At 42.9% G+C, this 13,828-nt stretch overlaps 1 protein-coding gene across 3 annotated transcripts in view; it reads left to right on the plus strand.

The window, feature by feature from the left end:
- Nucleotides 1–13,828, plus strand: part of LOC135207292 (uncharacterized) — a 404,100-nt gene that overhangs the window by 23,801 nt on the left and 366,471 nt on the right. For all 3 annotated transcript variants that reach the window (XM_064238964.1, XM_064238965.1, XM_064238966.1), the window contains exons 2-3: nt 4,567–4,905; nt 5,857–6,120. In XM_064238964.1, coding sequence (XP_064095034.1) covers nt 4,567–4,905; nt 5,857–6,120 — 603 coding nt within the window. The remainder of the gene's footprint in view (nt 1–4,566; nt 4,906–5,856; nt 6,121–13,828) is intronic.

Genomic DNA, 13,828 nt, shown 5'->3' on the forward strand with positions numbered 1-13,828 from the left:
CCGTGAAATTCGAATTTTCTGTCGGGGACGACGGAGTCTATAGCTAAGTATATGTCTGCCAGGTAAGTATGTATGAAACTTTATTGTACAATAACAATATCATTTTTCATAACTAACAAACCTGAGGTCTTAACATACAAAGGCCCACCTCTAACCACCCCTCTATCAACCTGCTTGGGTTGGAAGAATAACTTAATGAGGTCATGAGTTAAAGGGGTATGTGGGTGGCTCCACATGTCTTGTGACCAAGCACAGATGCCAATACGTTGTCCCTTGTGTACACAATTATTTTAAACTTTACCGGTTTCCAGCTGGAGCTAAGTATTTATCCTAATGTTAAGACCTCAGGTTTGCTAGTTATGAAAAACACAAATTGGTTAAAAATTTGTCATCTTTAAATTCTTGTTCAGGAGGTAAAATTCTGGATGTGAGAGGAGCATCCTTTATTTTTTTATACATATTTTCTTTCTTTAAAGGCTAACAGTGGTGATAGTTAGTTACAGCAGTAGATGGTTGGTTATCGCTTCGTGTTGGCTATCTTAACCTCAGAATTGTACCTGTAACTCTTAGCACACTGTGATATTGGTCCTCGAGTGTGTGTGCATTGTTTCTCTGCTGAAAATCATATTAATTTGCCACTGTTATCCTGGAGTTTCGTCACTGGACAATGCCTTTGCAACTGCCGTATGATTATTAAGTCTACTTCTGCTGGTAAATGTGCCTCATCCTGTAGTAGTAGTCTTGCAGAATTTGGAGGGTTAGTTGAGGAAGAAGAGAGCTCGTCAAGTGTCTTTATCTTCCTCTTTGTAATCATCATATCTTTTCTTCAACCTCCTCTCCTTTGAATTCTAAGGCTCCCTCCTGAAAAAGAAGTCTCTCTCTCTCTCTCTCTCTCTCAGGGACGTCTAAGGGTTTGCCTCCTTGAACTGAGGAGGCAGTTGGGTCTTCTGCTGGGTCGCCTGCTTGCCTGTTCCTTCGGGAACGGGAACCGTCATGCTGTCCCCAGGGTCTAGTGTGTTGGGAGCCATAGAAACGCAAACTTCAGTTCGCACTTTTGCAGCTAGTCCTTCGTAGTTCTGCCCCTAAGGAACCCCATTTATGCTCAGTCTTGTCCCCAGACACGTCGAAAGGGGAGGAGCGTCGAAGGAAATGACACGGCCACTGACATTATGACCCGGTCTGCGTAAATTGTTCATTTGCTTCTTGGACGTGGTAGAGTGATGACTGAGGTACTCTCCAACAACGAACTGGAAGCTATGGCAATTTGTGCTATAGTTTGTGTCAAATTGAAGAACCGTGCTAAGAATAGAAAGAGATGTTGGACAAAAGACTGGTTGCTTAAAAGGAAAGTTTTCTCATGCATCCCTCGTAAATAAACTTAATTGTTGTCCAAGTGATTGGTACAATTATTTGAGGATGGGCGAGGATAAATTTTGGGAACTCCCTAGAGTTTCTGGTTTTGATTTTAAGATGACTAGTGGTGGTGTTTGCCAAGAACACCACATTTGTATTGTCATCGAACAAAAGGGTTTCATTCCCTCCCATTTCGGTTAAAATGCAGGTGCTCGAGTGTTTTTTTCTTGCGCTTGATGGTTCTGAGCTGAACATGTTTCAGCATGAAATGCACTACCAGGCAACTCAGTACATACAAGGATTCAAGCGGGACAGAGTACTGCCTTCTTTCCAAGATTCTGTTTGTCATAGTATTGTTTTGCCTTTATCGAGAATCAACTACCAGTTCGAATCTCTCTGCCCGGCCATCACAGACTTAGGACTCTGGTTGGCTCAGAATTCTTGCATAAGGCCCTTGTCTCGTGCTCCACTTTTGCCGTTGCAAGAATTTTCAAACAGAGATATATCTCATTAGACTCATCATCATCTGTCTGTTTACCCCATGGTATGACAGAAGTCTAGTCTTTTGTTCCATCGCACCTGCCCCATCAGCTGCTGCAATAATGCAGAATGATTTTTTTCAGACTATTTGAGTTTTGTCTTCTAATATACATTTTCTAATTCATAAGGTGTGCCTTGCCCACCTAGCTCGGCTTCCAGAGTAGATAGAAAAGTTCCTCCCTGATCCAACCCACAAGAAGCGGTTCTTCAGGCAGTATACAATCCCTTGTTTTCATTACTGAAAGACTCTCTATCTTCATTACAAGCACTGAGTTAATCACTGAGCAGCAGTGAAGTAGCATAATAACTTTTTCAGTCCTCTGTAAAACACCAGGGATTAGAGCCGTCTTCGCTGGTTGGTGTCATCGACAGGACTTTTTCTATGATCAGAATCATGAGAGTTCACTTGTCTCCAATTCAACTGTGAAAATGTAGGTCCATATTCACCTTAGTCATTCACTAATTATTAGTGTTTCTTGGTAGTTGTAGTTTTAACTACTGATGAGACACTTCTCTGTCTTGCCATCACAGGGACTTCGTTCTCTGTAAGGCATTTGACCCTCATGTAATGTGCACATACCTTGCGAGAATCATCTCATCTCTCAACATCGTTGGCGAACAAGATAGCTGATTTTCATGGTATATTCTCAACATCACCCTTCAAAAGGCCAGTGTCATGTCGTAAATCTGTCTCGGATGCGCAGTCATTCTGAATCTGTTGATGAGTCCGAGTCCTTCATGATCTCCTGTGTTTTGGACTTTGTATTGGTTGATCCAGATCAGTCTTTAATTTGTCCTATTGGTGTGATACTGTACTTATGAAGGATGGCCACCCTTCATTGAGTGTCAATATCTTTATCCGCTGCAGACTTCCAATGCAGAAGTGTCTAATGACATGTCTTCCTCCGAGTCCTACAAGATCATGAGAAACTCCTTTGCAGTTGGATACATCCGCTGTACACTCTCAGAGAGCGAGCAGTACCAATGGCTTGGTACTTTTCATCACTCCGAAGAGTATGTTGGACTGGAAGATAGATGCATTCTCATTATGACCACATTTATTGCTTTCTTTCCTAGGGTCTGGCCACAGGTCCTTGGAACCTCTTTTCCTTGGACCGGTGGTGGATGCTCATAAGTTGTGTTTGCTCACCCTTCTTCTTCAAGAGGACAAGTTGCATCTCGCCTATGGTGTGCAGTTCTAGAGGTAAGAAGGATACAAGAGTGTCTGGCCTCTCCACCTTCCCCTCCACGTCCTTCTACTCCTCTTCCTTCAGGTTGAGGATAGGACTTGAACTTACACTTGCTGGTTGGGCGTTTTATGCAGTAAGCTTGCACATTGAGTTTCCTTTCTATTTTTCTTATCAGAATCATAGCGGCAATCCCACTCCTTCCTCTAGCAAGGAGAGGAAAGAGACTGACAATAATGCAAACCTTTCTCAGAACTTTGCATTAATGCCTCCGACTTAAAATATTCTTCCAAGTCCTTTTGCAAATGGGTTATGATTCCTCACTCATTTCGAAAAGGGCCAGAAGTCTGATTCTTGATCATGCAGCTCTCATACTCCAATCAAGTTGTCAGAGGCAGGGCACTCCTAGCTCTTACGACCAGGAGGAATAGCCCAGGTGTGCAGAACTCCAGTCAGTTCTTGAGGCTCACTCATATTCCTCCCACTAATCAGTGAGTCTTCCTAATGTAAAGGACTGAGGGTTTTTATATCATGTAGGAGAAACAAGTCACATTTTTTAAAAGTAATTTTCCTGACTACAAACTTGAGGTCCCTAACATTAATGCCCACCTCATGCTGCCCTTCAATCTGAAACCTGGGCTGAAAGGCAAAGTGGAGTGTTTACATCTGGGTAGGCAGGCCTACCTGCCTACCGGACAATAGTTACTGCGTAACCACCATTTTCAAGAATTTAATGGCTGTATTCCAGCCTACACTGAAATTAATTATTAATGTAAAGGACCTTAGTTTTGTATAGTTAGGAAAAATACAGTTTAGTTTAAAAAATTATATTTTAATTACCAATCTGCAGCTATAACGGAGAAGATCTCCTTACTTTTGTCATACAAGTAAATAATACTTTCATAACCTCTATACAAGTAAATAATACTTTCATAACCTCTGAAAGCCCATAAAGAATTTTCATCTACTTGTAAAAGTACTGATTTGCATTTGTGAATCTGAATTAATGGATATTTCTTTTTCTCCGATTTTAGCCAAAATAGTCCTTAAGTCTCATGTTCTGGATGTAAAGGAACCACGCAGTATTGTAAAGAACAAGATTTTTAACTCCTGTGACATGTATTTCAGTCAGTGAAGTTATGAGAAGGTTGTAACTCAGTTGAAGTGACTTGATAATAATTAGAACTGGTTAAGTTTGTCCCTTTTTTTTGTTTTTCTCCTCCCTACAGCAATGTTTATACCTTAAAGAAAAGGATATGTTCCAGGAGAAGTAAAACTTAGATTTGTTGAAAGAGAGAGGGCAAAGGTTTAATTAGCTTTTACAGACCATGTCTTGAGGTATGTGATAAATGCATAACTGTGCTCCTCATGAAGCTTGATTGTTAGGAAGTAGGTTGTAGGTTATCATTGTTGGATGATGATTTGTTTTTCACTAAATCATAATTATTTTTAATTTTTCATTCTAATTCATCAATCTGATTTGTAGGATCCCCAGCAAAAAAGGCAGTAACTCCTGTTAGGAAGGGTGCAGTGAATAAGAAAGTAATTAAAAAACCAGTTGCAAAAGCCATGACTAAGAAGGCGGTTGATAATGCTCCAAAAAAGGCAGCTGCTACTCCTACAGGTGCCATTGAAGATACCAAAACCACTTCTGCCAAGAAGAAGCCTGTTGCAGTCAGGAGGCAAAATACTAGATTGAAGAAGGCTCAGAATTCCAACAATGAGGAAGAGAGTGAAATTACTGACGAAGCAGGTGTTGGTAAAACCCCACATTTGACTGCTGTAGAAGACAAATGTTTATCCGAAGAAACTCAAATTGAAGATGGTAAGAGATCATTGGAATGTTGTTATCTCCTAAGTAATCTTGTACCATTTGTTTTGATAGGACTGTAGCCAGTGCCTTACCCCAGGTTAGGTGGTTTTTACCTTGAAGGAATCATTTCTTGAACTGTACTAAATAATTTTAAGTTAACTTATGGCAATACCTTTTTTATATAGAGCTGTAATATTAAAGTGATTTTGATTATACAGGCAGTCCCTGGGTTACAATGGGGGTTCAGTTCTTGAGACGCGTTGTAAGCCGAAAATCGTTGTGAGCCGGAACATCATCAAAAATCCTAAGAAAACCCTACTTTTAATGGTTTGGGTGTATTCTTATTGCATTTTCCATCAAAAAACATTCTAATATGGATTATTTTGCATTTTTGGGGTCATATCTCTTCTGCCAGATCAGCGTTGTAGGTGCTGTAAGCCTGGGATATGTGTTGTTAACCTGGAAATAATGTCTGATAAGTATAATTGAAAAGCGTTGTAACCTCAGAATGTCGTAAGCCAGGGACTGCCTGTACTAATTTATTCAACCTTTGTTTCAGTGGTTTTTTCATGTCTTTTTATAATTTCTTCCAGAGGACTGTAGTCAGGGCATTGTCCCAAGTTAGGCAATTTTTACCTTTTAGACATCATTTCTTGAACTGGACTACTTCATAATTTTATGTTAAATTACTCTGGAAGTACCAGTTTTTTTTTTTTCTAGAGCTGCAATATTTAGTGATTTTAATTATACCCAATTCATTCAACCTTAGTGTAGTTTTTCTTAGGTCTTATATAATAACCCTTTTTAACTTTACTTTGTTTACATCTTACTATATTGTATGTATTGCACTTATAAATACTATATTTGTTCAGTGCTTCTCTCAGATGAGCTATCTATTACTGTTGCTTAGTTTGTCTCAATATTGGATATAAAACTTTTTCTTAGTGCAGTACTTTTTTTCAGCTGGTCATGAAGCAGCCCTTGAGAAAGAGCCCCCTAAAGATGCTGTAGATATGGTTCCCTCAGGTTCCAAGGGACCAGCAGATAGTATAGATCAAGTAAAAGAAAATGAAACAGCCTCAGTTGGCACTTCAAGTCCCAAAATTCTTAGAAGTACTCCTGTTAGAAGTTCATCAGGTTCCAAGGAAAAATCAGATGGACTTAAAGTTGAAAAGAACAGAAGTATTTTTTCTGGCAAGAAGGAAGAAAAAAGTACTCCAGGCAAAGGTGAGACCTTCGACTTTAATGTTTTTTCTTGTGTGGTTTTGTATAGATTTAAGTGGAAATATGTTTTGATGAGTATAGTTGTTGTGTTATAATTAGTTTAACATGGTTTAAAAACACCTCGGTACCTCAACTTAATGGACAGATAAGGGGTTTAGCTTCCCAGTAATCAATGAAGGCCCAATTGCTTATCTTACATGATACCCTTGAGCCTGTGTACTAGTTGCATTAAAATGTCTCATTCTTTCCTCCCTCTTATGTATTTGTATTTCAAGTTTTGATATTGGTAGCACCTCTTAATATGCTGTTAATGCTGTGGTGTAAATAAGAAAATTTACATGTATCAATAGATATAGGGCAGCTCATGTTTACATGAGATTTCAACAGATGGTGTATGTTGAAGTAAGTTCAAGTAGCTTGAGCTTTTTTAGATGATTTTAAGAACTTTGTAAAATTTTTCTTCTATTCTAAATAAAAAACAATGTTGCTGTAATATTTTTTGATAAGCTTAGCACACTAAGATATAGGTAATATGTTTACAGTAATACCCTGAACTTACTCTAGTTTAGGTTCCAGACCCCCTCGTGCAAGGGGAAGTTTCACGTAAGTTTGGCACGGTCTCTGAAATTGCTAATACAGGCAGTCCCCGGGTTATGACAGGGGTTCCGTTCTTGAGACGCGTTGTAAGCCAGAACATTGTCAAAAATCCTAAAAAAACCTTACTTTTAATGGTTTGGGTGCATTAAAAACTATGTAAACTGCATTCTTATTGCATTTTTCATTCAAAAAACCTTCAAATATTGATTATTTTGCATTTTTGGAGTCATATTTCTTCTGCCAGATGAGCATTGTAGGCGTCGTAACCCTGGAAATAATTTCTGATGAATATAATTGAAAAGCACCTTAACCTCGGAACGTCGTAAGCCGAACCCGTCGTATATGCGTACTTCTAGAGTTTGAACACTAAAGATGGCCCTAATCATGCTCCCTAAGTATTAGGCTAACTTTTAAATGAAATTGAAATTACTGTAGTTTGATTTAAAAGTTATTTGTTCCGGTACGGTATACAAACCTTTCGGTCCTTTTACAATAGGAAGGTAACTAGCGGCAGCTGGACGGTCGTAAGCTTCGAACAAGGGAGTTCGGTAGTTAACTGCTTGTCCGACAGTGCGCGCGCCGCGGGACTGGGAGGTGAAGAACCACTTCTGCTCTCGGGCTTGTGGTGTGAGGACGTGTTCGCCATCGCTCTCTGCCCGCTTCATTGTCGTATGCTTTGCTTTGTTGTGAATTTTTCAACTTGGTTTGTCAGTGTTTGAAAGTGAATTGTAAGTACGTACTGTCTTTCATCTTTTATTACATTGATTTTTTTGGATCATCGGACATGGAACTATCCCCGCGCCCTCCCATCAACCGTGGATGTGCCCGGGGGTGGGGGGCCGCAAGTCTGGGGTCTTCCTCTCTTTCCGAAGATTGATCCTCAGTTGCGCTCGTTACTGAGGGTAGGAATGCTCTCAGCCCGAGCCTTGTATTTTTTGGGTGAAAGTGTGGAAGTGAAATTCGTAAGTGCAGTGCTCTTTTTCATTTTTCATTTATTCTCATGCCCTTTGCGCTCGGTGCCGAGGGCGCGAATGCTCTCTGCCCGAGCTATTTTATTTTTGTGTGAAAGTGAAATTGTAAATGCAGTATTCTTTTTCATTTTCATGTATTATTATCATTATGGATCAAGGTTTCCGCTCATTCCCGGGAATTCTCATGCCCTTTGCGCTCGGTGCCGAGGGCACGAATGCTCTCGGGCCGAGCCGTGTAACATTGTTCTAATTGGTCAGAGGTGCAGTGGGTGTTGTGCGGGGGCAGGGGGAACGAAGGCCTGCCAAGGAGTCGTCGGAAAGCTCTCCCGCGACTCCCTTGATAACTGATACTTCGTCTTCTTCCCCCCACCCCCCACCCCCCTCCGCGCTCAGCTCCCACGTATGGCACCTTCCCCTTTGGGGGGGGAGGGGGAGGGTTCAAGGTCCTTCTTCGCCTGATCCGTCGAGCGTAGAGGAGGACGCTCGCTACCCGACGGGTACTGGACATCACCGAAGTCGAGAAGAGGGATAGGTCATAGTGACTATTCCCTTCTTTTCCTGCAAAGTAAGCATCCAGGGGATGGGGATCTGTGACGCTCTATTTCGTACCGAACTTCGTAGCGAAGACTCAGAAGCCTTCGGTCCCTGCCGATCGGTTCGAGTCTTTCACAATCCCCTCCCTAATGGACTTCACCGCCTTCGATGCGAAGGAGATGCTGCTTTGTCCTGTGAGGGCGCAACGGCGCTATCTGAAGAGAACTCAACACCTCAGGTCTGAGTGTTGATGCCTCTTCGTTAGCACCAGGATGACCAGGAAAAAAATATACAGGAACACTTTCTTTCTGGCTGCGTGAGGTGATCAGGAGGGTGTACGAAGCTGATGGTAGCGACGACATCCGTACCCTTCGTCCGAGAGCCCACAAAGTCAGAGATATTGGTTCTTTCCTCGCGTTCCACAAGAACCTCTCCGTGGCACAGGTACTGAAGGCAGGGGTCTGGTCCAACCAGACCACATGCACCTCCTTCTATCTTCAGGATTTAGCCTACAGCTCCTAAAGATTAATGTGAAAAAATCTTTGAATATTTTAAAGGTTGTTTCTGGTTTTAGTTGGGGGGCTGATAAAAAATCCCTTTTGAGGCTATATGACTCACTGTGTCGCTCCAAGCTAGACTATGGCTGTCAGATCTATTCCTCAGCTTGTAAAACCAAGCTAAAGGAATTGGATGTTGTACAGAACATGGGGATGAGAATATGCTCAGGGGCTTTTAGAACTTCTCCTGTTGAAAGCATATATGTCGACACAGATCATCTTCCCCTAGATCTAAGAAGGCAAGAGCTAGGGTTGCGATACGTGGCTAGAATGAAAAGTGCTCCCAAAAATCCCTCCTTTGAAGTACTTAAGGAAACAGACTCGCGGAATTTCTCTGGTACAAGAGCTTCTAAACCATTCCAAATTCGACTGAATGAGGATGTTAGGGATAACCATCTCAAATCCCAGAAAGTCCTGGAAGTAAAACATCCTGTAAATCCTCCATGGCTTATTCCTGAAGCATTAGTATGCAAGAAATCATTTAAGAAGAAGGATTGTACTGAAGAAGAGATTAGGGGAAAATTCTTAGAGCATGACGTTACCCATGCCAATTATGTGAAGATTTATACAGATGGATCAAAGTCAGATAGTGGTGTTGGGTGTGCTGTTATCCTTGGTGATACAGCATATACAGCTAAATTACCTGACTTTGCATCAATATTCACTGCCGAATTAACAGCCGTAGTCTCTGCCCTAGATTTAGTTCTTCAAAGTAGTGACACTAATTTTGTCATATATTCTGATTCTAAAAGCACTTTAGAAGCCATCAAAAGATTTAATAGCTTTCATCCATCAATCCAAAAACTTCAGGAGTCACTTTTTCGTATATATTGTCTGCGTAAGTCAGTCTCTTTCTGTTGGGTTCCTTCTCACGTGGGGATTCACGGAAACGAGACTGCAGACAGGGAAGCAAAAGCTGCTAGCGCTCTGCCAGAAACAACCTTCAGGAAAGTGCCTCATACAGACCTAAAAGGTCCTATTAGGTCTTTGTATGAAGTAAGTGGCAAGAAAGGTGGACTTCTCTTCTTGCCAATAAAACAGTAAGTACAGAAGTATTAGGAAAAATATACAGCCGTGGCCTTCGTCATTCCAGCTTGACAGACGAGCAGAGGTTATTTTAACGAGGTTAAGGATTGGGCACACTTATTTAACCCATCAGTTTATTTTAGAAGGAAGCAGCCCACCATTGTGTGCTTACTGTGATGAGATGCAAACAGTGGAGCACATTCTGATGGTTTGCCCCAGATATTTTAACCAAAGGGAAAGATATTTCCAGGGTAAATCCCTCTCAAATATCTTGGGAGATGAAGCAGACATTTCTGCTCTCATCTCCTTTTTAAAGTGTATAGAAATTTTTAATAATATTTAGATAAATTTTTATAAATCATACAGATTTTAAAGACAGACTTAATTTTTAATATATATTACTTCCATTCATTAAAATTCATATTTTTAATTTATTTATTAGTCACATCTAATTTTATGAATCATTTCTTTCACTAATTCATTCATTCATTTACCATAATTCAATTTATTTAACCTTCATTACGGCGCTGAATGGCCTTCTTGGCCCCAGTACCTGGGCTTTAGCCCTAAATATCATACATCCATCCACAGCTCCTTGGACACTTGTTCCTTAGGACCCATGGTGGCGGCTCAACACGTTGTGTAGCTAACCCAGACCCTAGCAGGCTGAACAGCATCGATTCCTGGTGTGACTGTAGAATGGATGAGTGAATGAGAGGGTGACTGGCTCCTCTTTCCCATCTTTTTCTCCCCTCTACCTATGGGCAGAGGGACACGGTTGTCACCCTGAAGGAAAGGATGAGATGCAGGTAAGCTACTCGACCGAGCCCCATCCTATCCCTTTCACTAGGGATAGGAGTGAATATCCACAACTTCCCCCAACAAGGGGGGAGAAGTGGAAGCCAACAAGAGACAAACCCATAACTTTATATTGCCTCTTGCAAACAGGAACAAGTTCTTGCCTGCTAGTTTTAAGAGATACGCTTGCCTCTCTCTTATTACTTGGGTCCAGAGGCCTGACCATTGATCCTGCGGTGCACACCCCGATCAATTGGACAGAGGCTAGGATACCCTCCCTCGCTCTTACGACCAGGGAATCAATCCAAGGTTGGGATAACACCAGTCTGTTCGCAAAAGACTCGGATTCCTCCCATGAAGAAGTGAGTCTTCCTATTGTAAAAGGACCGAAAGGTTTGTATACCGTATCGGAACAAATGACAATTTGTCCAAAATTGCATTTTTCCTAACTATACAAACCTGAGGTCCTTTTACATATAGTCCCACCTCATGCCACCCCTCACTCTGCGTTTTTTGCCTGGGCCTAAAGCAAAAGTGATTTTTATACATTCAACTTACCTGTCAGATATATACTTAGCTATTTGACTCCGTCGTCCGACAGAAATTCGAATTTCGCGCACACGCTACCGGTAGGTCAGGTGATCTACTTACCTGCCGCTGGGTGGCAGGACTGGGAACCATTCCCATGTTCTAGCATTTTTTCTGTCGACCATACTGGAAAACAAAATTGTTGTGGGTATCTCCGGCTGGATTTGTATTTTGCATCGCAATTGATCTTCGTTTGGACTTCTCGGTGACGTATTTGCATTGATTGTACTGGCATACGCGATTGTGGACCGTTTTTGGAATTTGATTTGGATTGTTCAACATGATGTCTGATTCTGGAAGTGTGGTGAGAATGTGTGTGAATGTGGGGTGTAAAGTTAGGATGCCGAAGGCATCGCTTGATCCTCATACTATTTGCAAGAAATGCAGGATGTATGAATGTTCTTTTGATAATACTTGTAATGAATGCAAGGATTTGAGTGCGGAAGAATGGAAATCTCTAGCTTCATATTTGAAGAAGTTGAAAACAGACAGGGTGAGGAGGTCTTCTTCCAAACCTTTGCCTAGTTCTGTATCTAGCGGGGTTCTCAGTAATATTATACCCTCTTCTCCTTTTACTGCCCCATCTAATGTAGTATCTGCTCCTTTATTAGATCCCACAGATTCGGCATCAGAGATTGCGAATCTTAAAGCCGCCCTTCGGAAAATGGAAACCAAAATGGCGGCCATTGAAGGTAAGCAGTGTGATTTAAGTGCTGTGGATAGTGATATAAGTGTCCCCAGTGCTGTGGAGGGGGCGTCTGATTGTCTCCACAACGCTCCCAGGCCTAGACCTCTTTCAAGCTCCCAAGCCCAGAGGAGAAGGAATGTCAAAAGCCGTAAGGAGGTTGTGGAGATCCCCAACAGTCAGACGTCCCTTTGGCATTTTCTGTATTGCCACAGAATGCCAGAGAACGCTACAGGAAAAGCGTTCTGCGTGAGTGTTTATCCTCTTCGGAGAATTCTTCTCCTAAAAGAGGTTGGAGATCGGCGGATCTTTCTCGCCCCCTGAAAAGACGTTGGGATGAACCCAGGATTACTTCGAGTCCTGAGCGTTTTCAAGAGGAGGACCATTCAGTAATTAAGCAAGCAAAGAAGGTTATTCCTTCCCCCACAGACTTGTGGGAATCGGTTAAAGACCGATCTTCTACTCCTAGGGTAGACAAGAATGAAGAAGCTAACAGAATCCTTCGCACTATGCAGGATTCCATCACTTCTCTGGTGGGAGTTCTGTCAAGAGACCCTCCTTGAAGGAAAGACGCTTTCCTGCTTATAAAGAAGTCTAGGCTGTCGAGGGGTCAGACTCGCCATCAAGATTTGTCATCTTCGGACTTGGAATCGGATTCATCAGCCTTTCATAGACCGAGCAAGATCCGTTCTCCTGTCGGCGAGTATCTCTTGTTTGTCATAGAGCCTTCTAGGGGCGAGACGCCAGACAAGAGCGTCGAGTTGTCTAAGCGCGAAGCGACAGCCAAGCGTGAAGCGCCAGCCAGACGCGAAGCGCTACCCAGGCGCGAAGAGTTTTCTAGACGCGAGTCGCCAGTCAGGCGCGTCGAGCATTCCAAGCGCGAGACGTCAGCCAGACGCGTGACGCCAGTTTGGATCGAAGCGCCAAGAAGGCGCGAGACGCCAGCCAGAAGCGTGACGCCTCCCAGGAGCGAGGCGCCAGGCAAGCGCGAGGACGCTGCGAGGCGCGAGACGTCAGCCAGAAGCGTGACGCCTCCCAGGAGAGAGGCGCCAGGCAAGCGCGAGGACGCTGCGAGGCGCGAGACGCCAGCCAGAAGCGTGACGCCTCCCAGGCGCGAGGATCCTGACAGGCGCGAGACGCCAGCCAGACGCGTGACGCCGCCAAGGTTTAAAGCGCCAGCCAGGCGCGAGCACCCTACCAAGCGCGAGGCGCCGACTAGGCATGATCCAGTTAGGTGCGAAGCTTCTACTAGTTGTGGGGACGTTATTGTACGTAGTCCTTCCCCTACTAGAAGCATTTCTCCTTAGGCTACTTTCTCTTGATAAGAGAATCGATCAGGAAAGAGCGATCCCATTCTAACCTTGACCTTGAAGAGGTTTCTGAAGAAGAAGTTTCGACCAACGAGGGACTTTCCAATTATAAAGTTTTAGCCTCGTTACTTCTCAGGGAGTTTGGGGACTCTCTTAGTCCTGCTGCTCCTCCTTCACCGAGATCGCTGTTTTCGAGCACGAAAACCCCGAAATCCTCGGCTTTCTTAAAGATGAAGCCTGCGATTTCAATGAGAAAAGCCCTCCAGTCTTTGGATTCTTGGCTTTTATCTAAGAAGGAAATGCTTAGAACTGTTTATTGCTCTCCTCCCTCCAAGCTGACAGGGAAGAGAGGTATATGGTGTAAAACGGAAGAGGCTATGGGCTTGATGCTCCCCTCGTCTGCAGATTCGGATTTCTCGAGCCTAGTAGAGTCAGTGAGAAGACAGTCTCTAAATTCTGCAAAGGCGTCCTGGAGTATGTCGGAATTTGATCAGCACCTTAAGAGAATATTCCACGTATTAGAGGTGTTTAACTTCTTGTATTGGTCCCTTGGGGTGCTGGCTAAGAAGACGAGTGAGCCAGATTTTCTTGATCCAGAAACTTTGCACAGTATTTTGTATGGATAAGGCTGTGCAAGATGGTTCT

The sequence above is a fragment of the Macrobrachium nipponense genome, chromosome 32 (assembly GCF_015104395.2).
Source record: "Macrobrachium nipponense isolate FS-2020 chromosome 32, ASM1510439v2, whole genome shotgun sequence".
NCBI classification, from domain to species: domain Eukaryota; kingdom Metazoa; phylum Arthropoda; class Malacostraca; order Decapoda; family Palaemonidae; genus Macrobrachium; species Macrobrachium nipponense.